General features: G+C 40.7%; 1 protein-coding gene across 2 annotated transcripts; it reads left to right on the top strand.

Moving 5' to 3' along the window:
- The first annotated feature begins 5,864 nt into the window (after positions 1-5,864).
- On the top strand, positions 5,865-23,047 carry LOC117424293 (calretinin-like). Of its 2 annotated transcripts, none has more exons than XM_034040506.3 (11): positions 5,865-6,029; positions 13,707-13,783; positions 14,773-14,862; positions 16,224-16,304; positions 17,847-17,903; positions 18,950-19,027; positions 19,684-19,739; positions 20,085-20,124; positions 20,853-20,906; positions 22,019-22,090; positions 22,472-23,047. In XM_034040506.3, exons 1-11 carry the CDS (start codon positions 5,939-5,941, stop codon positions 22,586-22,588), a joined length of 813 nt encoding a protein of 270 aa, XP_033896397.1. In that variant the 5' UTR covers positions 5,865-5,938; the 3' UTR covers positions 22,589-23,047. The 2 variants fall into 2 exon arrangements, with proteins under 2 accessions (XP_033896397.1, XP_033896396.1); XM_034040505.3 differs by having other exon boundaries at positions 22,469-23,047.
- Positions 23,048-23,345: the final 298 nt, after the last annotated feature.

Below are 23,345 nucleotides of genomic sequence, written 5' to 3'. Positions count from 1 at the left end.
ACTCTGCTCTGTGTAGGGCAGGGGTTGTTGGTAATCATTAGGGGTAATCGTGGGTTCTAGACTCTGCTTTGTGTAGGGCAGGAGGGTTGTTGGTAATCATTAGGGGTAATCGCAGGTTCTAGACTCTGCTCTGTGTAGGGCAGGAGGGTTGTTGGTAATCATTAGGGGTAATCGCAGGTTCTAGACTCTGCTCTGTGTAGGGCAGGAGGGCGGTTGGTAATCGTTAGGGGTAATCGCGGGCCCGAGTGCAGTCTCTTACAAGGTTCATTGTCTCATTTATGTTATCTCTTGAGGAGTGGGGGGCTGGCATGAATGTTGTTTAGTAAGTAAGGGGTCTGAGTCAGGAAAACGGGCAATACAATCCCCGTTCTTCCTCTTGTGGTAAATGATCAAACTTTTTAACACTACTGTATATACTGTGTGTGTGTGTGTCTATATATATATATATATATATATATATATATATATATATATATATATATATATATATATATATATATATATATATATGCTACTTGTGTAAAGTGTATCTGTCAAGATCTCCCTGGAAGAATAAAAAAAAAAACTGTAATAAAATAGTTTGATTAAATGAACAGTAAATGCCACAATAAAAAGTGGTTTGTTGATGCCTAGATCCCCCAGCAACTCCCCCCCCCCCCACACACACACACACACATACATATATATCACACACAACAAGCAAAACTATCTGACCAGAAGTCGGTTTCAGATCGAATTAGATTTGCTGTGTTATTCATTAAACACACAATAGATGCTATTATATACCAGAATGCAATTTCAAAAATGATCCAACACATTTAAAAAATAAATGTTTAAAGGTCACAAATGATGTAAATATAGATTGATTTTCTCCGAAAATCAAACATGCATGTTTGTATTCTTCTACATAATAAGGTTACCCCTTCATAAATATTAATATTAAAAATAAAGATTGACTTTAACCAATAGCGCCCTGTCACTGGAGCTAATGCAATATCCACAAAAATGAACGCAGACAGAGAGAGAGACGCATGAGAAAGAGCCAAATAAACAAGTGTTGTATTGTATCATATTGTATTGTGCTTCAGTGCAATGATTTATTTATTAATTAAAACATTACAAAAATGATATGTGCCTACAAGGGAATCAGACCAGGGTCAGGAGGAACATTGCAATAGATTGTTATTGATTATGAATAAGAAACAACAATATCTAGCACATAATTGCATGCATTTTTTATGAATACCAGTTGTATTTTGATTGGAGTGGTTATTAATTTGGTTGCATCAGTACTGTGTTTTAATCGGTCTTAGCAGTGTCTATCTAGAGCTCAGATACATTGAGTGCTGCCTGTAGAACCCTAACTGCGTGGTGTTCTTTAACCCTTTCATGCATGACGACCTCATATGGGGACGGATAAAGAAAACTCTCTTCTGGTCTTTATATGAGGGCATATGGAAATCCCATGCTTGATGGCCTCATATGAGGATGACATTTGTTTTCCCATATAAAGCAATGAAAAAAAAAAGAAAACATTTTCATTAAAAAAATATATATGTGTCCAAAACAAAACAAAAAAGCCAGTCATTATAATATTTCACTCACAAATAGGTAAATGATCTCATTCAGACTGATCAATTCTTTGTGAGAGAGGTCTCGTTTTCTATCCTATTTGTGTTATATTCCATCCTATCGTTTTTTTTTTCCAGTTTTCCCCTCTGCTTGTTTCTGAATGAGGGAATCCCTTTGCACTGCACACATTCTAGATGCTACTGAATGAAATTGGAAAAGACATCCTCCCCTGCACCATCTCTCTTTCTCCCTTTCATTATTTATACATTCTTCCAGCTACCCACACACTGAAGAGCAGGGAATGACATAAAACATTCACGATGTCTGCCTTGACAGCCAAGAAAAAACAGAAAGACAAAACCTTGAGGGAAATCTTTCTAGAGTCCTTGTGTTTTCAGACAACCCTGTATGTGTGTGCGCTAAAGAGAAAAAAACTGAGAAATTCAATAGAGTTTATCCAAATGAGTTCAATTTCCAGAGGGTCCCCAATAAACATATTTTATTTAGTTGTTTAAATATTAGAATGGGTAGGATCAGTCCTGCTGAGATGGAAATATCTGGGCCAGGGGTTTGCCATCAGGCTCAATAAAGTAAAAACAAACTGTATGCTCACAAGTTAGAAAAATCCATGCACAGATATCTGGAGAGGATGGAGACTAGAGAGTTAAAATAGACGAGATGAACCATTTATATATGTCACATTAATATAAAGTGGTACCCATCACGCTTTATTAAGAGAATGAAATGTAGGCATGTTTATGAATATATTCATACAGCAAATAGCATACTCCATAAACCATGACTCATAAGCCATTCATAAATGTCGCATTAATATGTCTCCAAGAAGTGTTTTGAATGAATTTCATTCTCTGATTATTAACATATACAGCATGTTTAGTTTCCCCATGCTTTTCCCATGGTTATACTACACATGTATGATAGTTTACCTTGGCTTGTCATGTTTTTAACATGCTGTACCATACCCTGCTGCTTTACAATGCTTCCATTGTTCTTTATTACACGTAACTAGGCATGCACTTACAGGTATGCTAATAGGTCCTTATCAGCTGTATACATGTATATCAACTTCAAATCTTGTTCAACATCCGATTTGGCAGATATTTGCCATGGAAGTTCATTTGAGCACAAAACTACAGGTCCAGTTCACTAGGTGCTGTGTTTTCACGATGGTTTATTATTACCACATCTGAAAAAAAACCTCCCAATGTTTATTAATCACAATGTGTCTTAAGTGCTCCAAAGCGTATAGCTGTCAGGCAATGCTAGTTAAAATCCCAATGGAATCTACCCTTGTAATGAGGGAAAGGCGTAGGAGGGGGCAGTCTTGGAGCCCTGAAGGGAAGCGAATTGCATTCCCAGACTGCATCTGTAGTTCATTTCTGTGATCATGTAATGTTCTGAGTTTGTCTTATTTTACTACTTCTAAGATTTCCAGCCTACAGGAATCCTCTGTGAAAGAAATGATGTGTCTCAGAGGGACTTTTAATCTGTATAAATAAAATGAAAAAGCATAAAAGCTGACGATTTAGCTAAACTACCCAGGTCTACTTGAGAAGGAAAAGGAGACAGCAGAGAAAGCAAATATAGAAAACCTGAAACCTTTAAACTATGTGAACTTGTAGTCGCATTAGAAACACCTTGAGGGATATGCTCATGTGTACAATAGGGTCAGAGAGTTTTAAACATTCCCCATTGTACATTATCACCTACTGGGCCAGCTCCTCTCCAATGTGGTCTACTGCCTTTAAAGTGTTTATATAAAATAGACAATGTAATACCCATCACTGTTGAGTAAATCACTTGAACGACTACAGCTTCTAATAGTAGTGTTCAAATCCAGGTTTTCAGCTTGTTAGTTACATTTTCACAAATGCTGAGCACACACACACAACCACACAAGAAATATATTGATAGATGGCCACTGGCTCATAGCTCTATATAACTGGTTAAGGGCACCTCCAGAAGAGTTAACAAGCGCTATACAAAAATACAATTAGCACCAGTTTGTAATGAAAGAAGAAACTGTTAACTTTATATAACTGTGCAATTGAACTGCACACACAACACAGGTCAACCATAACTGTTTTAAATGTAGCTCTTTATTTCAGCTGCAGTAGTTTGTCTGTCTGTAACCTCTGCAATTCATTAAGTCATTTTACATTTGGTTCTAATGTAGTGGGACTTCACTACAAGACAACCCAAACATCATGGTTACAGTAATGTGAGCAGCTCTCCTTTCTGAACCACTGCAAGTGTACCGCACCCAGCCCCCTATAGAACCGCAATATCATTTCACAGGTCATGTGTTTCTCAATTTCAAATTTATAAGGTGTGAATGTGGAAAATGAGTTGGGCCCCAGTAACTGCGGTGAGGGCAACGAAAAAATAAAAAGAAAGCAGCATGCCTTCACTCAAAACAATTTACTTTACCACCTCCTCCTCCTCCTCCTCCTCTCCTCCCCCTCCTTCTCCTTCCTCTCCCCCTCCTCCTCCTCCTCCTCCTCTCCTCCCCCTCCTTCCTCTCCCCCTCCTCCTCCTCTTCCTCAGGTCTCCCTGCATTACAAACAGCTGGTTTCATTTGCATTCAGAAAACTCCATCCATTATGTCATCAGAAAGCGAGCTCCCTCTCCCACTCTTTTAATACTGCTTCTTTTTCCCCACCCCAATCTCTTTTCCTTTTTCATCATTAATCGAAGGCGTGGAACAAGCAACGCGCTGCCATTGATGGAATGCTTTTCTGGAAATTGCCTCACAAATGCATTTCTGGTCGGGGAATAAATCAGTAGACACAGTTGGCAGACAGACAGGCAATAAAAACCCTGCTGCCAGTCCTGTGTTGAGGTCAGGTCAGACTGGGTTCCACACTGCTCAGGGGCTGGCGGGGCTGAGGCTGCTGCATGTTCGCTTCTGGGATGAGAATAAACAGCACACCTACACACACACACACGCACGCACACACACACATACACGCACACGCACACACTCACAGCACACACACACCATGCACACCACACATGCACGCACACACACGCATGCACACACACACGTGCATGCACACACATACACGCACACGCACGCACTCACAGCACACACACACCACGCACACCACACACGCATGCACACACACACGTGCATGCACACACATACACGCACACGCACGCACTCACAGCACACACACCATGCACGCACGCACCCACACACCACGCATGCACGCACGCATACACACAGCAACCCTTTTTCCCCTTTGGAACAGTCATATCCAAAAGTTGCTTATGCCTCACAACCCATAGACCATGGTTACTATGGTAATTCCGTGGCAGAGAGTGTTTAATGTCATTCTTCAGCAGCCTTCCCTTTGGGAGGGCTCCACTTGAGATTCTCTGTATTAAGATTTCAAACTGCCTCAGGTTTCCTTTTCAGGTAAACAGCAGCCATCAGGGCAAAGAGAGATTTCTCCAGCAAAGAACAGAACCACTCTGAATCAGACAGTTACAACTGGGGTACAATCCCACACACACTCTCTGTACTGTTATGCAGTCGACTGCACTCTGTCCAGTATAACCTCATTTGTACAGTAGAATGAGAACACTGACTGCAGAGTGACATGCACACGCCTTTAGGATAAAAGGCTGTGGCAATTCACACACATTTGCCCACTCCTACATGCCTAGAAATGTTTTATTTTATTTTGTCTAGCCAGGATAGACTCTTGAGTTGCGACAGCTTGTTTGCAAGAGTATCCCGGGTGCACCAAACAAAACACCATCCACTGCATTCATCCATGCACACACCTTATACACACCACCTACAACCAACACACAGGAATCACAGCTTGCAACATGGGCAGAGGCTGCAACAGCCAACAACAGCAACAAATAACAGACGATCCCTAAAGCATTCCCTGAACTGGGTGCAATTCAAATTTGATTCCAGTACCTATGCAATTTTCGAAAAACAAGTTTTTTTCTTCTATCAGTGAGGTGATAGTGACATCCATAGCCCTACATACATACACGACTGTATTTTATCATTCAAGGGTACTGCATGTGAGTGAATGGGATGTGCATATTTAGACAATATATTTTAAATCTCTGATTCCATGGGGAACACACTACTGAATATAAAAACTAAAGGCGGCAGGTCCACACTACATAGTAAATAATATAGGCTGCCTGTGTCGGTTGGAGCGATTCTGAAATTGGAGCGCAGCGCCCTCTAGAGGATCGTTCCGGGACCGCGGGCTCTGCGGGGTTTAAAAGCTCCGCCAGGCAGTGATTTGGTGACAGTGCTAAAAGGGTTCTTTACTGTAAACTTCGTCCGGGATTTCTAGCTGTCTGCAAGACCATGGCCAACAAACAACAGCCTCCTTTTCTACACCTGGCGGAACTGACATCCTCGCAGTTCCTGGATATTTGGAAGCACTTTGACTCCGACGGTTAGTATAGTTCTGTTAAATTACCACACTTTAAAGAAAAAAAAAACTTTATTCGTGTTTTTTTCTTCTTGTATTAAATTGCTAATAACAAGTTTGCTAAGCTTTGAAGAATGTGCATGTATAGCTAAATGTGTGTTTATTTATTTGGATATATGGGTATGGGGTAGGATTGATCCACTAAGATGCAGAATTGTATTTAAAACAGCACTGAAGACCAGTTTGAGAATATGCCAGCTATGTAGAATCTAATTAAAAGCATCTGTTGTGCTTTTATGGCCGCTTTGATAAGGAGTTGAGTACAGCGTGTATTTCGGTTATTTTCAATTATGGGTGTCATTCTCATTATCTTTATTTTATTTTAACATATTTAAGAACGGCAGTACTTATTGTTAACTTTAAACACACGCAAAATCATTGAGCGATTCATTTTCGGTTCGTTCATGAATTATTTCATTCTTTTCTCGCGTCCGTTCATTCCAGATTTCGTCAGCTGGCAAAGCTCGCCTCTGAAGATGTTTGAGAGTAGGCTGAAGTGCAACAAGCTCAAGTTCGTATTACAGAGTTTAAGCCCACGATTCAAAGCTCGCTGAGTTGCATTTAAAATATTCAGTGTGTTCAACAGAAGAACGTGCAGAAAAATACTCGAGACATTCTTATTCTGTTATCATTACTGAAACGAGCCGCGGACACTGTCTGCAAATACTACAGAGTTTTAAAATGATTTCGCGCCTGGTTCCATAGGGTTTCGACCATGTTAAAAAATAAAATAAAAAAATAAAATAAAAAAGAAACATTCAAGCTTATTTATTTATGTTGTTTGTTTGTTTATTCTCTGAGGCGAAACAAAAATACAAACTGTATCTTCACAAAAAAAAAGTGTTGCGGGTTTCTTAGTTTTATTTTATTTTTTATTTTTTAATTACTTTTTTTCATAACATGTTCGACGTGACATGTTTTATAAACTCCCATTTCCATAGGCTGTACAAACTCGCGCAATGCAATGAATTAATGTCGTAAGGGGCTATCGCTTCATACGAAATGTCAATCTAACTACAGTACAATTCCCATATTGAATTCACGTTAAAATCTTACGGACTTATCATTATTTTCTTATTCGATCCTAACTGTAAAAATAAAGTATCCTAAATAAGAACCATTTTTAAAAGTGTGACCAATAGGAATGGTCTGTAACTTCCATTGAGTTTGATATGAATTCATTATGAAATACTGTAGTCCATTTCTAAGTAGGGTAGCGGTGGCGCTGATTGTAATTTGCAAATGACAATCACACGCTTGTAGTAAATGCAGCGTCAGCACAGTGGGGTTTATAGACCTGTTTACTATACACACACGTATAAAAAAAACGCATTTTATATAATGCAGGGTTACACTGTTATGATATGCCTGTGAAGTGGCAGTTCGGCGCGTATGTTATATCTGGATCCCCATTTTTAAAAGATGAAATAGCTACACGGGATTAAAACAAAACTGAACTTTTGGCACCTATCGTAATCATCTGGTCTGTCCAACTTCGTGCGTTTTATTTCGAGTTTATTTCGAGTTTATTTCGAGTTTATTTCGAGTTTTATTTCGAGTTTTCCCAATGAGAAGCGAGCAGCGTTCGTTGTGCTGTATTTAGTGTTTTTTTTTTTTTCAGACAATATCGAACGTCGCACAATATTAATTTAAAAAAGGCCAATACTGTATTACGGTATTTTGTATTTTATTTATTTCATTCATATGGGCCATTCTTGTATTGTACTTTCTGTCTTTATTAATGAAACGCCTTGATCATACTTATTTCCCTGCCTGTAACAACATCTGGTTTATTATACTAAATGTGATTGATATTAAGAGGTTATAGATACATTTAAAATACTAAAATCGAATCATTAGCAATGGGTTCATTTATAGGCACTCATTAAACCCAAAGCATCGTTAGCGCAATACGTTTTCTGAAAACGAATAAGAAACCATTTAATGCTATTTACCGTCCTTTCCTTAAGCATCTGAGTGGCGCTTTATTCTCTGTTTGCACTATGACTAATCAGAGTAAAATAGCTTTTTAATGCTGCTCGCACTGTACAGTATGTGTTGACTATTGGAAGTGCTTCCGATCCTCTCAGAAACAGCTTGCTTGTTATCCGGTGCTTGTTTTCCAATGATCCCGATACACTCATTTCTAATCTTTACCTCGGATTCTAATAGGTCTATTTGTTTAGCAGACAGCACCAGCTGGTGGGAGGATAGTATAGTGACCTGAATATTCTGGACACATCTATGAAGGTATAAAGGAATTCAGGGTAGCATCTGGGGCAGCTTGTTATTGTGTGAACTCCTGAGGCTTTTGTAATAACATGACCTGCAATTTCCACCTTCTGAATCTGAACCAGCCATCTGGCAAGGCGGTTTGCACAGGCACTTTCGATTGAGGGCACTCTGCGAGACTGTGGGGATCTTAGCCCACAGCACTGACCTTGAATACTTTTAATTCTTTACATATTTCAACAACGCATTTGCAAGTTTGCACCCTCTGCGTGGTTAGAAGCCTAGTAAGAACACTGAGCCCCAACAGGGGATGCATCAGTGCTGTTTTCTGTGCTTCATTGTATAGTAACATCTTCATTAAAGGAACTGTTTCAGTTTGTCTCTGGTTTTCCTTGCATGACTTGGTTAGTGATTGGAGAACAAAAAAAACCCCAAAAACTGGTGTTTTCATAACCAAGAATTTGGGTGAGACATCAGGAATAACAGAGCATTCAAGGTAACTAAATAATTGAGCAGTTTATTTTCAGTGAGGTCATTGAAATGCCTGCAAATAAAACAATAACATACAGATCCCTGAGGCAGCCCTGCTGGTGCAATGGTGCAGGATGCCCCCCCCCCCCCCCCCCCCCTCACCTTACTGAAGAACACACTGTCATCCTGCACTCCCTCCTGCTGCGGCTCCTCTCAGGAACACACCTGGACATGCCTCTCTGCGGATCCTCCTAATGCATTTAACAAGCATCAGAAACAAAATGAACAGAACAGCAGAGGAACCCCCCCACACACACCCGGAGGGAGATTCAAAGACAGGCACCTCATCTTCACACTGAAGAAAGCACTGGCTCAAATGTTACAATTCTGAATGAGTTTATTTTGGAAGGAAAAGAATATCGCATATACTGCTACTGTATTTGTACGTGTCGAATAAAGTTATTTGAATTTCCTCCCTTTGTCATATGTATGGCAGTTTGATATGAAAGTTAATATGACTATTTAACTATGTGCAACATGACATACTGGACCCTACCATTCATAAATATGTAAGGTTGGAGAGTCTTTACAAACAGACAGGATTTAATAAATACCCAGCCCATAAGAGGAATGAGTGACAGGGTTGTAAATATGTCACAATATCATTTTTCTAGAGGTGATCCTCTCAGTGTTTTACTACAAACACCTATTATATTAACAATACAAGCTTTAAGAGTTGTTAACGTGCAGGTTAGTAAGAGCCAGCTTCCTCACTGATCAGGGTTACTTGTGGCTAAATTGTCTTGTGACATCACATGGGCGCAATGTGTTTCATATAATAAAGCCCCACCTGCAACAAGGTATCTACCCCAGCGAACTGGGACCAGTTTGCAGGATCAGTAGGATAAGTGCATAATGTTAAGTTATTAAAAATGTGCTTGACCTGGCCTGCCCCCTGTGATCTCTGGTCATATTGAGATCTGTGCAAATTAAATATTGTATCGGATTGTATCTCAATGACTTGGGTTAATCCAGCACATCTGTTTGAAAGGGACTGAAGAGAAGCTACAGGTAAACCTTCTTGTAGGGAACAAATTCATTAGGGCAGCAGAAGCTATGTATTGTATTGCAGTGAGAGCGCAGTACATAGTAGCTGACACTTGAGTTGGGCGTGCATTGCAGTAATATCACTATTATAGAGTAATGCTTTCCCTGTCGTGGTAATGAAGACCATTCAAAAGCGGTCTTTATAGAACTTTATTTTGGCTACAAATGGTGATTGTGCATGTCAGATATATAGTGATGGGAATTCCCCTTCAGTCCTATTCAGTTCTGTTCCATAGGCAGAGAAACCCCTGAAGGAGATATGCAGTAGGAGATCCTTCCATATACAGTAGGGTGTTTTAAACCCAGGTATAGTGCAATGAAAGCTATAAGAATCTGTAGACTATGGGGAGGCAGCAGGTCAGGTTCACACTTGCAGTAACACTGTGAAGGCGCCTTGCATTAATCCATTGGTGCCATTTAGATCTACAGCCTTGGGTTCTCTTTAACTGTCGGGTGGGTCTGACATCCCAGTACGTCGTGCCAGCTCAGTACAGTATGACTGGGTGGGTCTTCACTCCCAGTGCTGAGTTTTCGTGCAAATTTGTTACTTCCTGTGCAGTAGCCCATCTAGTAGCGTTCTCCTTTCAGAGGCCAGAAGGCCACTGTTAATTTCTCACCTGCTACTCCTTTGCATAATAATTTGTTTAACTTCAGCTCCGTGATAGAAAGAAGCAGCCGACACAGACAGCGTTTTGAATAACAAGTGCTGAAGGGAAATCTGAATTTGTATACTGGCAAATAAAAACAAATCAGAGCTGGACAGTAGTTTGTAATTCACCCCATCCATCTTTGTTTTCCAGTAAACTCATACTTGTGTTAAAAGGTTCTTACCCTGTGATAATGTTCTCTGGTTCTCATTGTGCAAGCACTGAGGATGCTGGCACTGCACCCTGTTCAGACCCTGTTACTGAGATTTCTGAATTAAATTTGCTGGCTTTAATACCTCATTTAACGGGCCAGCTCTGATATCTATACATATGGGGCAGTGCTGAAGTCTCTGCAAAAGACACACGCTGTTCTGTCCATCACAAAGCACCTGGTGAGGTCACAAATTAATTCCATTTCGCTTTCATGGCTTAGTGTCTGACACGCGGGAGAAAAGCAATTACAGTGCTTGAGTCCCGAACACATTCCGTGGCTGAAAAGTTGAGGATTCATTTACATCAAGAGCCCAGGAGAAGGATCAGTCCCCTGCTTAGAGAGTTACTGCTCCTGACATCATCACCTGAGATGCTGGAAATGCATTTGATGATATGTCTGTTGTATCCATTGAGAGCTCGTTTCTAGAGCCCCAAGTTACTCAGCGTTGGGTGGGGGGCAGGGTGGGACGACTAGTGTTAGAAGTAGGCAAGTTAACGAGAAATGAACCATGGTAACATTTGAATGGCCTGTACTAGGATTGGACCAGGGACACCCCTACACTTTCTTTGTAGAATGACCACCAGGGGAAACTTCATATCCACAGAAGAAGACAGTACCTCAGTAAGTTCAGTGTCTTTTACCCCATGCAGCCCGGAGCGTTGGTCAAACTCGGCCCCCTCCTGCCCCCTACTGAGCTACCAATTGAAACACACAACTAGATCCGACTCTGAGGAGCTGCGGTTACAGGTGTCATACTGCGTCCCACTCCACCAAGGTTACCCTCCAGAGTATTTGCTTAGAGACCAGCACGCTGAGCAAACCCAATCCCTCATTTGTTTACTGACTTTGCTTGCTGGGTCCAAAGAGTTTTCCCACAGACAGTGACAGCAGAACCCTTTCTTTCCCAGGCAGCCATTCGTCTCTCTGATTAGCGTGTAAATACTTTACAAACCTGGGCGGGACTGCTGCTGATCCCAGCTTTAGAGAAGGTGCGGAGCGGCTACTAGTACCTCCAGCAAGCAAGAGGAGACAATTCCGAGGATTTCTTTGCTATAAATGGATGATTTCACCCTTGTACTGACAAGGAGCGTGTCTACTGTACATTGTGTCCTGTCTTACACTGGGCAATAGTATGATTCGGCAACTTTCTCAAATCAGGATTTACTAAGCTTTCCCCAAAATGAAGGTTAATTTGCATCCCTGTTTCCAAAAAACAAATGACACACCTAAAGCAACCGGTAAGGGGATTACGTTGGGACACAACTGTCTTACTAACAGCATCAGCGCCACTCAGGAAACTGGGAGTTCAGCCCACCACTGGAATGAAACCAGTAGAGATCACAAGAAAAAAAGTTTTCGCCATAGAGCCATTTTTTTTTCTTTATACTGAGATAGTGACGGTTTCTTTTTTTTTAAAGAAAATTAATGAACACGCCATTTTCAAACAGCAGGAACTGCCTGTCATCTGGAGATTTCCCTTTTGTCTCTTCAAATAAAAGGACTTCAAAGATGTCTGCAGCAAACCAACACCAATTAGAGGAAGAGAGAGCATGTGCATTAACCCTCCTGGTTGAGTGTAGACTGTATATATACAGTGTAGATTGTATATATATATATATATATATATATATATATACACAGTATATGTGTGTGTATATATATATATATATATATATATATATATATATATATATATATATATATATATATATATATATATATATATATTGCAGATTATATATTGGGTTTTTAATTGCATCCTCTATTGTAAATGCTCAACCATGGGGTAAGGCACCATTATACCCCATAAACCTAATGCTAACCTTAAATCTGCATTTTACTCCAGTGTTAGGATGTTGCATTTAGTGCCAGAAGAAGTGATAACATGTTGGTAAAACATGTTGAAAGCACATCAGCGTGTTGTGAAGCAGCCTAAAAGCATACGGATGGTAAAGCACATTACATGCCTGTGTGGAGAGTGGAGACGGGGTTATCATCTTTGTGAGAGATGACAGCCTTCCTTCAGTAAGATTCAGAGTGCTCAGGAATCTACAGCTTCCTCTGGCACCGGCAGCAGAGTGACCACAGCGCCGGAGAGAGACCACGAGCATTCCCTCTTTATACACACAGAAGCAACCTGCGCACATCGCAAGACTACGCATCACATACACCTCAAACCAAGCTTGTGTGCAAAATACCTACCTGGGGTTAGACAAGCAAATCACAACCCTTCAAACTGTCAATCATAAAAGGAAAACAAAATTATAAGAAACAATGCAGGGAGCAGTTTCTGAAAAATATGAAATACTTTTCAAAACATTTTCACCCTGCAGGCTTTGTGACCCACCCCACCCCACCCCACCACAATATCTGATCTTGGCTGGCATGTAAAGGATTATTGTTTTTCCCAAGCAGGTCCCTGGTTGGAAGTGAATCTGCTGCAGTGTCATTAACAGGTTCCAGACAGTCAGCAGTCACAAAGGCAGAGCTGGAGAGATGTGCGAGGCCAGACAGAGACCTTAGATAAAAGCCCCATGAAAGAAAAAAACAACTGCTCTTAAATTAGATTTTATACTGCAGCAACATTCTGTTTCCTTCTTGTGGCGCATCATGTAATACATCAGCTCGTTATAATGCATATTTTATACGGTATATAATAAGCATCATATAGCAGGTCGGTTGGTGTTATGTGTTAGTCAGTGTGAACGGTGGCAATGTAATAGTTGTGGTAGGATGTGATCTGGAAGAAAGCCTTGCTAAATGCACAGATGATGTATTGCAGGTTAGAATTATTTCAGTTTGAATTTTTGCAGCAGATACAGCTGACTGATGCTGAAAGAGTCTTGGTTCAAAACCTGGACTTAACTTGTCAGACTGGTTCAAAGCTCAAAAGGGATCATGTTATGACCTCTAGCCTTTTTAAAGATTCCCGGCCAGTTATCTAAGTTCCCTGGTTTCATTGTGTTTCAGGCAATGGGTACATCGAAGGGAAAGAGCTGGAGAACTTTTTCACAGAGTTGGAGAAGGCAAGGAGAGGAGCAGGAGTGGTAAGGCAATATTCACGTGTGCAAGGTGCTCACAGTGCTGCACTGACATGCAAATATATATACATTGAGAAACACTTTTAAAGCCTTTTTCTTCCTGATAATCTCCTGGTACCTACTGCATCTATATATATATATATATATAATTTAGTTGTTTTTTTCAGATAATACACAAAGCTGTTTAGAAAGCTGTAACTCATGTGCATGATGTTTTCTTTATTAAATACTTGTAAAAATGCCCCCTATTGCTTTATAACGTGTCTGCTGTGTGCTCAGGGAAGCCGCTACACAGGCCAATGCTGATATTAAAACACCATACAAGCTGGCACAGCTACAGCAACCAAATTTAAAAATAGGTTCCAGTATGGCTGTGAGGACAACATACCAGTATTTGATTAGAGGAATGTTGTGTGGGCAAAATGTGTTATCTGCTGTGATTAATCAACAGCAAGTAAAAAAAAAAGAAAGAAAATAGTTTTTTTATGCACCCAACTGGGAGATGGCTTTGGAAACCTTGTGAGACAAGTGACCTTAGATTTGGACAAACAGTGATTATCATTTCATTCCGAAATAGCCACTAAACACGCAGGGCTCCTCAGCTAGGTTTTTCAAGAAGCAACACAGTCGTGTTTGAGAGGGCTCTACTGAAATGGATCAACCCACAGAAACAATTAATTGAGCAAATTAAAAAGTAATGTGGGTGCTGCAAGAAGATGTGAATAACTGTTTTAGTGTGTCAGTGTAGTTAACTGCAGCGTACTGCCATCCTCATTTATTAGCAATCCTCATGTTTCACTTGCTTGTGAGTCTCTGGTGTTGCGTAGTTTTTCTGGCACGTGTAAATCGTCATGTTATGGAAACTTTTTTGTTTTGTTTGTTAACTTTCTTCTTATTATTTATTTCTTAGCAGGGCGACTTACAGTCGTAAACAAAAATATGAGAAATTGTGATTATCTTTACAATTGTGATTATCTTTTTCTTTTTTCGGACAGGGAGGCCCAAGCTCCAATGTTTCGGAAAAAATGAAAGAATTCATGCAGAAATTCGACAAGAATGCTGATGGGAGAATTGAACTGTCGGAGGTAGGTCCCAGACTTTGTTAAATACCAGTACTGTAGCTCAGTCCAGGTTAGTTTATTCACTTTGTGCCCATACTCAATAAAATAACAATACAACAATAAAATCATTACAATTACTATATATATATATACACACACACAAACACATAGATACTGTACACATACAATCATATATGAATATGTTAAAAGAAATTCACCTAAAAGGATCTCAAATCCAGTCAGCGTTCAAACATGGCACTTCATATGTGGACAAACAGACACCAAAAGTATTCAGACAGTAACTCTATACAATATTCAGACAGTAGCTCTATATAGTATCCAGACAGTAACTCTATACGGTATTCTGCCAGTAACTATACAGTAGCTCTATACAATATTTAATATCCATAGCTCAATACAACAGGGTCTATTTCTAAAACTTGAAGTGTTGTTATAGTCAGGTTTGCAAAACAACTGGGCATGTATCTTTCTTTTAATTTTAAAGAATGTGTCTGTGTGGGCAATCAGGCCAGGGCGCTTCCCCCATCCTGATCAAGTGTACAGTGAAGCTGTAGAGTATTAAATGATACTGCAAGCTGATTTGTCAAGTGTACAGAAGCTTTTTAATGAATTGCTTCACTTGCTATCCTGTGATTTTATTAAAAACATTCACGTCACATTGCGCAGCTCTGCGTTTTCTGTCGCTGCTCAGGGTGACATTACAAGTCCAGACTCCCCTCATTACGTGCAGTGTAAACATGCTATGTGATGGTGAATACAAACTGGGCAGTGTGGCTGCAGTCTCGCTCTGCAGAGGGAGAGGACACAGAGAGTGACTGCAGGACGGGTGGTAGAGATTGAGGATAGAAAAACAATGTGTTAGTGGAGTGAGGAGATCCCATTAAAGCTGTTTCAAAATGTATTAACAGATCATTTTCATTAGGATTACTTCCATTCCCATTCCAATCACTTGGCCACATTTACAAAGCATGCAACACAAGTTTAAACCATTTTGTGTAAAAAAAAAACTAACCGCTAATGCTGCAGCACTATCAAGAAGATGCTTGTAGCAGCTCCTGAATGAATGACACTTTTCATGTACACTTTTCATGCAGTTTTGTGCAAAGGTAACCTACAATATCAACAATACATACACAGTACCGCTGCATTGTACTACATTAGAGATGAACTGCTTCCAAAATAAAGCATTTTACTTACTTACATTGCAGTAATACTGTACTCTGTTTTATTGTGGGTTTTGGTTGTGTTTCTGCTGTGTGTGTGAATTGGGACTGTCCATTGCCTCTATGGCTGACGGTGTAGCAGAAACCCTGTACTGAATCTGTATTTTCTGACTGCTGCTTTTTTTTTTTCATTCCCCGCAGCTGGCTCAGATTCTACCCACAGAAGAGAACTTCCTGCTGTGTTTTAGACAGTTTGTCAGCTCCAGCTCTGAGTTTATGGAGGTAGGTGGAACATACGGTCCAAATGTACAGGAACGCTGGTTCAAAGCACTTCACCACTGACTGGGCTGTGTTACACAGGGTAGCAGGTTTTTCATCAAGCAGACTGATTGCCCTAGAGGGCCTGTACCTATTCCCAGTACTGCTGTACCAACCGATTATTCAATTATTGAGATGGAGCGCTGAACAGAACTCAGGTGCTGGCAATCAGGTGAGGGGGCATTGCTGTTGATTGGGCTAATTTACCATTCTCAGTAGAACAAGAGAAGAAGCAGCTGCTCTGGTTTGTGATGATCGCTGCTTTTCCTTGATTCTGTGGAGAACAGCGATCCACACAAACCCCAGCAGCTTCACTTATAATGGCAAATTACACCAATGACCCTCACCTGTGGAGAGCTTCAACTGAGTAATAATCACTGCAGCACTAATTCCGAGATGGAGAAATAGTGTGGTACCAAACCACCGAACTAGCTGGGAATGGAGGGATGGAGCTTATGAATTCTAAGTGCATTTTCTTGCTATACCATTAACGGCCATACATGTGTAAAGAATTGTGTTCTAGTCCTGGTTTTATTTTAAAATGTTACCACTGTTTCTAATTTCCCAGATAGCTGGGTGTCCCAGCCCTAGTTAATGGAAGCACAAAATGTTGTGAGAGAAGTGAGACACTGCAGCTGTGACCTAAATGCACGAAGTACTGTGCTGCTGAAAGAAGTTAACGTTATGCTGTCTGGCATTTTATAGAGATAGCACTGCTTTTATAAACAGAGCCTCTCTTTAAATCCCTCAGCAATACTGCAGAAATCTGTGGGTGTCATTATTTAATGTCATATACTTCTGCTTGCCTGATATTCCCAAAGAGCAGTTTTTCATTACCTTAGCCCACATCTAATAAAGGTCTGGTTTCTCGGATGAAGATGCTGTTAGGGAATCGGTCGGTCAGCTCTGGGGTTTTCTTCTGTTTTTCTTCAGATCCGAGTTCAATAAAGGAAAAAAAAAGTCTAGTTAATTTGCAAATAACCTTATGGTGTCCATTAAGATATGATATTCCACTTCGAGTACAGAAATACTGTAATATGTTTTTCTTCTTTTTATTAATTTTTTGTTTATATTTACTTTAAAATGCATCATGCGTTTTTCATTTTATGCTGCTGTGAATGATTCGTCCCATTTCTGTCATTTCTTGCCAAATGATCTAAACGGCTTTCATATCTGAAAACATTGTGAAATTGTAACGTCTAATGAGCAGCTTTGACATCTTGAAATCTCAATGATAAGAGTTAGGAACACTGGGGAATATCCGAAGGGAATTATATATATATATATATATATATATATATATATATATATATATACAGAGAGAGAGAGAGAGAGAGAGAGAGAGAGAGAGAGAGAGAGAGAGAGAGAGAGAGAGAGAGAGAGAGAGAGAGAGAGAGAGAGAGAGAGAGACATTCAGACGGAGAGGAAAGACTCCACCACCTCCAGTCGCTTGGCTCATTATCGAGAACAGAAATGTAATGTTATTTTATTGTTTCTTATGGTCAGGCTTGGAGGAAGTATGACACTGACCGCAGTGGGTATATCGAAGCCAATGAACTCAAGGTAAGATGTCTGGAATATTAGAAACATCCCAGGAAACGCAGAGCCGGATTTCCAGCATCTAAGCTGTGTTGAAAATTCCTGCTTTATTGAAATTAAAGAGACCATGCAATTTGAAAATACATGACATTTAAGAGCAGAAGGACAATATTAAACTGGTGTTATTACAGAAAGTGTGATACAAGTGTCATTTCTTGACCTTGCTAAATCAAACGAGTCATGCCTTATTGGTAGCAGTTGCTGCTGAAGGAAATGTACTTACCTGGAAAGAGCCGTGATGCAAACACATGCAAAGCAGCCTTCCAGAAGATACAATAGCAACAACACAATATACAAATCCAACTAATCACAGCCATCCGGCCGTTTGCAAACATTCAAATCACCTCTGTGCAGAAGCTGGTAGATGATTTGGAGCTGGCAAAGCTACTAAAAGAAAACGGTTTGTTGCTGATATTGTTTTTAATTGAAGCCCTCAGTCCAGCTATGCTTTTTCTCGTGTGACTGGAGTCTTTTAAATAAGTAGCTTTAGTGTTAGACATAGCAGTGAAGTTTGATGTCTCAAGAGGAAATGTCCAGTACTCCTCAATTAGCTGTACTAATGACTTCAATTGACAAGAGCATTCTAAATGCTGCAGCAAACCGTAAGACAGATTGGCATCTGACACTGCAATCTAAAGCATGTCTGCAGTGGTGATGTCTGTATCATGCTAGTATGGGATAAAACAGGGTTGCCCTCATATTTTTCTGTAAGGGAAAAAGATCAGTGTTATAGAATCAGCAGGAAACAGTTGCAGGTTTTCATCCATAACTTAAACTCAAACCAAAGAAAAGTCTGGAAGACAGGCGTCTGAGTCTTACACCAATTGAAATGTGGGTCTGCTGGGCTTACTCGTTCAAACTCTCTCTTAACAACGCTGGGCCCACGTGGAGCCCAGGGTGTTACTGCCCTGAAGAGATATCGCTGTGCAGCTCCAGGCCAGACTCCACAGCACACCCAGCACAGGAGACCAGCAGTCTGACAGGTTCTAATCGCAATGTCTCTCTTGCAGGATTTCTTGTCAGACTTGTTAAAGAAGGCCAACAGGCACTACGATGATCAGAAGCTGCAAGAGTACACACAGACAATAGTAAGTAGCTTTCTCTGTCACGCTAGCATGCGCCATGTCACAAATATATTGTTTTCTCCGAGGTGGATGCACAGGTATAAACTTGAGATTCGCATACAGTGCTGCACGCATTCTTTATTGTAGAGTGCTGTGTTTGAGCTTGAAGGTGTACAGATGCCTAATCTCCAATACAGTACAGGCTTGGTCTTGATGAGAAAACGCTGGAGCTGCCCAGCCTCCCCAAACCTCCTCACATCCTCAAGGTCATAAGCATGTCTCCTGTCCTGTTTGACCTATTAAACTGCTTGGTGTGAGACAGTGAGGCAGTGAAGGCTTTGCTCACACACAGTGCAGTACTTTGAGCAGCTACAATATTTATACAATGTCTTAAATACCACCCTCTCAAAAGTGTAGCCAAGTGTAATAAAGCATAGTGAAAGCTTGGTAAGCATTGTACATTTTTAAGCATTCTGCAAATAATGCATTAATTTGTAATAGTATATTAAACTAGCAAGAAACCATAAGTGTTGTGGGTGATTTCTTCCTTATGCTACTGTATTAAAAATAATGTTTTTCCAAAATGGGGCACTCCTGAGTTATTGCTAAAGTTGGGTTGCAAACTACAGTCTCTGGAGTTATCTAATTCACTTTTTTTTTTGCTTTCTTTTCAACAACAGCTCAAAATGTTTGATAGCAATGGAGACGGGAAGCTGGGACTGTCTGAAATGGCCCGGTGGGTAGCGAGGTTTTAAACCATGTGTGCTCAAGAAGATCAGAGCCTCACCAAGCTGGGTCTTCTCTGTTCATTTTTACAGGAGCGTTTCCAGAATTGTGTATCTTTCCCTTCCTTTGAACTTTTGTAATAGGGGAGGGGAGGTTGTATGGAGCATAATACAGACACAGATATTAAAACAAACTCAGCATAAAACATTCGAAACAGAATCAATACTGCAAATAATTTGACAATTGTGCCATCGATAATGACATTGCTGTTATGTGTGTAGTTAAAGAGTACCTACAATGTAATTACAGTAATGAGACACCAACTTGTATTCTTTTTTCATTTTGTCTTTTATAGGTTATTACCAGTCCAGGAAAACTTCCTTCTCAAATTCCAGGTAAGGATTAACTTCGTTCAATAAGAAATTGCTTTACTAAGCTAGCTTTCTGCGTTTGCATCAACCACACCCTGTTTGGGGATTGTCAGTCTGCAGGAATTCCTGAAGGGGATCTAAACTAGATACAGTGCATTTGCACTCGTGCAGTAAACCACATGTCCACATGTGTCAGTTGTTCCAGTTAGTGTCTAGTGTCGACAGTAATCAGACTGACCGAGTGTGAATTAGATGGGAACCCATGAAGACAGCCTCCGAGGGCCCCTTCTTGCTGGCTGGAAGCTGGGAACAGCTAGCAGGTTTTTACCGGGAGTGTCATTTTGCATTTACAAGTTTCTACAAGGAAAAAGCAGAGTACCTTTTTCCACACATTAATTTAGTTTTATTACCAGTTTATCAGCTGGTCTATAATAATCAAGTGCAAAATCACAGCAACTAGATCAATTTAAGAGGGAAAATAGGCAGCGATCAATGGAAGCCATCAGTGCAGGTAGCCATATTTTTTCAAAACTAAAAATCCTGTTATTGTAGTTGGAATTACCAGGGTATTTCTGTGAATACTGTTTGGATGGATGTCATATTTCAACATATGAAAATTGCCTGCTGTTTAAGCCAAGACCCCAGCTAGTCTTGTTTTTATTCAAAATGTACCGAAATCAGGTTTCCTTTTGTCTTCCAAACATGTTTCTTTTGGCGAATGAAATACTAAACCACCACGTTTCTCTTTACAGGGAGCGAAATTAAATGCAGAACAGTTCAACGCAATATTCACATTCTACGACAAGGTAAGCTTTCTCTGTCTTTGACTAGACTTGCCTTTCTAAAGACGGATGGATGTCTGTCCGCTCCACTGCCCGTAGCCTGATCCTATAGCACAGTCTAATACTCATGTAATAGCATGAAATAACCCGCGACCATATCGAGATCATATCCATTGGGGGTTAATGGCCTGGCATGGTAAGAAAAGTATCCAAACCATTGCGATTAGGTTCAGAAACGCAGTGCCAGTAGATCCTTAGTTTGATCTGATCTGAGATTGTCGTATCTTCTTCAGGGTCATGGATTCCTCTGTCAGAAACAAGCAGAGCGCATTATCCTTTTCTCTAGAGAGATGCAAAAACAGGACAGGCTGCCACAGCCTCTGCCTGTCACCCCTGCTCTGGGTGTTTCTAGCAGGCGCAGTGTACCCTCAGGTGCTGTGTCCCGCAGTATTGTGTTACTGTCCTCTGTATCAGACAACGTCCTTGAGGGGTATTTTTTCCTCTGCCTGCAGTTCATTGGTAAGGTGCTATTCTCTGGAGGCTGGAGGCACCTTTTTTAAACCCTGTTGCCACTATTTATTTTGAATTTAAACTTGTCCCCTGGACATTAAAAAGTTTCACAGTTTCACCTTGTCATGTTGTTGGTTCTGAATCACTGGGTTACTTTAAGACCCAGAGTTTTTAGATTAACCAGCTACTAGGAAACAGGCGAGCACTGATGTGCGAAATGGCCGTCTCTCTTTCCAGAATCTTCTGTTGTTCTAATACAGTTTCGAAAGTAAGGCCCCATATGCGTAATCACAGATATGCTGTAAGAATGGTTCCCAAATAAACGCAGAGTGGGCGGCTTAGAGACAGAAAAAAAGATTTGAATAGAAATTAAATCTGTGTGGTTGAAAAGGAATGACCCCGCTCCTCAGAACTTACTTTATTAATATTTTAAGATTCTAAGATTTCTGCATGCACCAAACAGTCAATTCTAAACGAAGCCTGGACTTTACAGTGCTGACCTATGCTTTACTGCCTTCACTATGCTTGATTACCCTTTGCTATGCTTTTACTATGGTACTCTTTTCCAAAGGTGTGCAATTCAAATTGAATGCTGTCACCCCATTGCCCTGTTTCTGTTTGTTCAGGATGGCAACGGCTACATTGATGAGCAGGAGCTGGACGCACTGCTTAAAGACCTCTATGAGAAGAACAAGAAAGTGAGTGGTCTTATGGCTTACATACATACATATATATACTATCTTAGGAAAGTTGAATATTTATATTGAATCCACCCAATTGGAATTAAAAAGTAGCTAGAAAGAGTTAGAAAAAAAAATAAAAATGTTATCATGTCATATAAAAATGTCACTGAAGTGTGTACATCCCAGCTCACAGAGTGAGTGAGGGTCTGGGTACTGTAGGGTATTGTAGAGTGCTGTAGGGTACTGTAGGGTATTGTAGAGTGCTGTAGGATATTGTAGGGTACTGTAGGGTATTGTAGGGTACTGTAGAGAATTGTAGGGTATTGTAGAGTGCTGTAGGATATTGCAGCCCCTGTCTGACACTCTCCCCGATATTCCCTCTGCATTCTGAAGCAGGACATGGACATCCACAACCTGACTGGCTACAGGCAGACCATCATGTCCCTGTCGGACGGGGGGAAGCTGTACCGCAAAGAGCTGGAGATCGTGCTGTGCGGAGCGGCCATTCTGTGAAGACCCTCCCCCTCCCTCCTCACCCTGGTCCAAACCCTGCCCCCCCCCCGAATCCACCGCCTCCTGTGTACTTTAAATAAACACCAGGTGCATGTGCTGGGCTCTACCTATCATCGACGCAGAGCGATTGTGTGCTTGAAGCACCAAGACCACTGCAAAGTCTCCCCTGCCCCCCTCCCCACCTCCCCCACTCCCCACCTCCCCTCTCCCCCTCCCTGCTCAATCACAGTGTCGCAGGTACGCTCTGAAGCATCTCGTTTTTTAATTAATAATAATGAATAACAAGGCTTATTATTTAAATGCTTGGTTTGACCTTTATAGCCTACATCCTATACGTACCCTCAGCTCTTCTCTCTAATGTATCACTGTTAACTTATTTATTTATTATTCTGATTGAGACAAATACTGTTATCAGTGGATGTCACCGGAAACAACAATAAAAGATATCTGATGAACAAACATGCTGGTCGCTTCTATTCTTCCAGCGCCTCCACTGAGACAAAGTGGTATAGAGTACTGAGAAGAGCATGCTGTGTTAACAGGAAATTATCCAGGACCCTGCTTATCCCATGCCACAGGCTCACCATCTTCCAATGCCTGCTTCTTCTCTGTCAATAGCGTGCATTGGTTTTACCAGCCTGTGAAATCTCTAGATCTCCTGATTGATCTGGGATTCCTTGAGTCTCAAGAGGATGTCCCCTTGTAAACAGAGAATCTCTCAGACAGATTCTCCATGATATGTAAATGCATGCTGTAT

The sequence above is a fragment of the Acipenser ruthenus genome, chromosome 19 (assembly GCF_902713425.1).
Source record: "Acipenser ruthenus chromosome 19, fAciRut3.2 maternal haplotype, whole genome shotgun sequence".
In the NCBI taxonomy this organism is placed as follows: domain Eukaryota; kingdom Metazoa; phylum Chordata; class Actinopteri; order Acipenseriformes; family Acipenseridae; genus Acipenser; species Acipenser ruthenus.
Note: the sequence above shows the minus strand (reverse complement) of the source record. Positions and strands in the feature narration are given on the sequence as shown.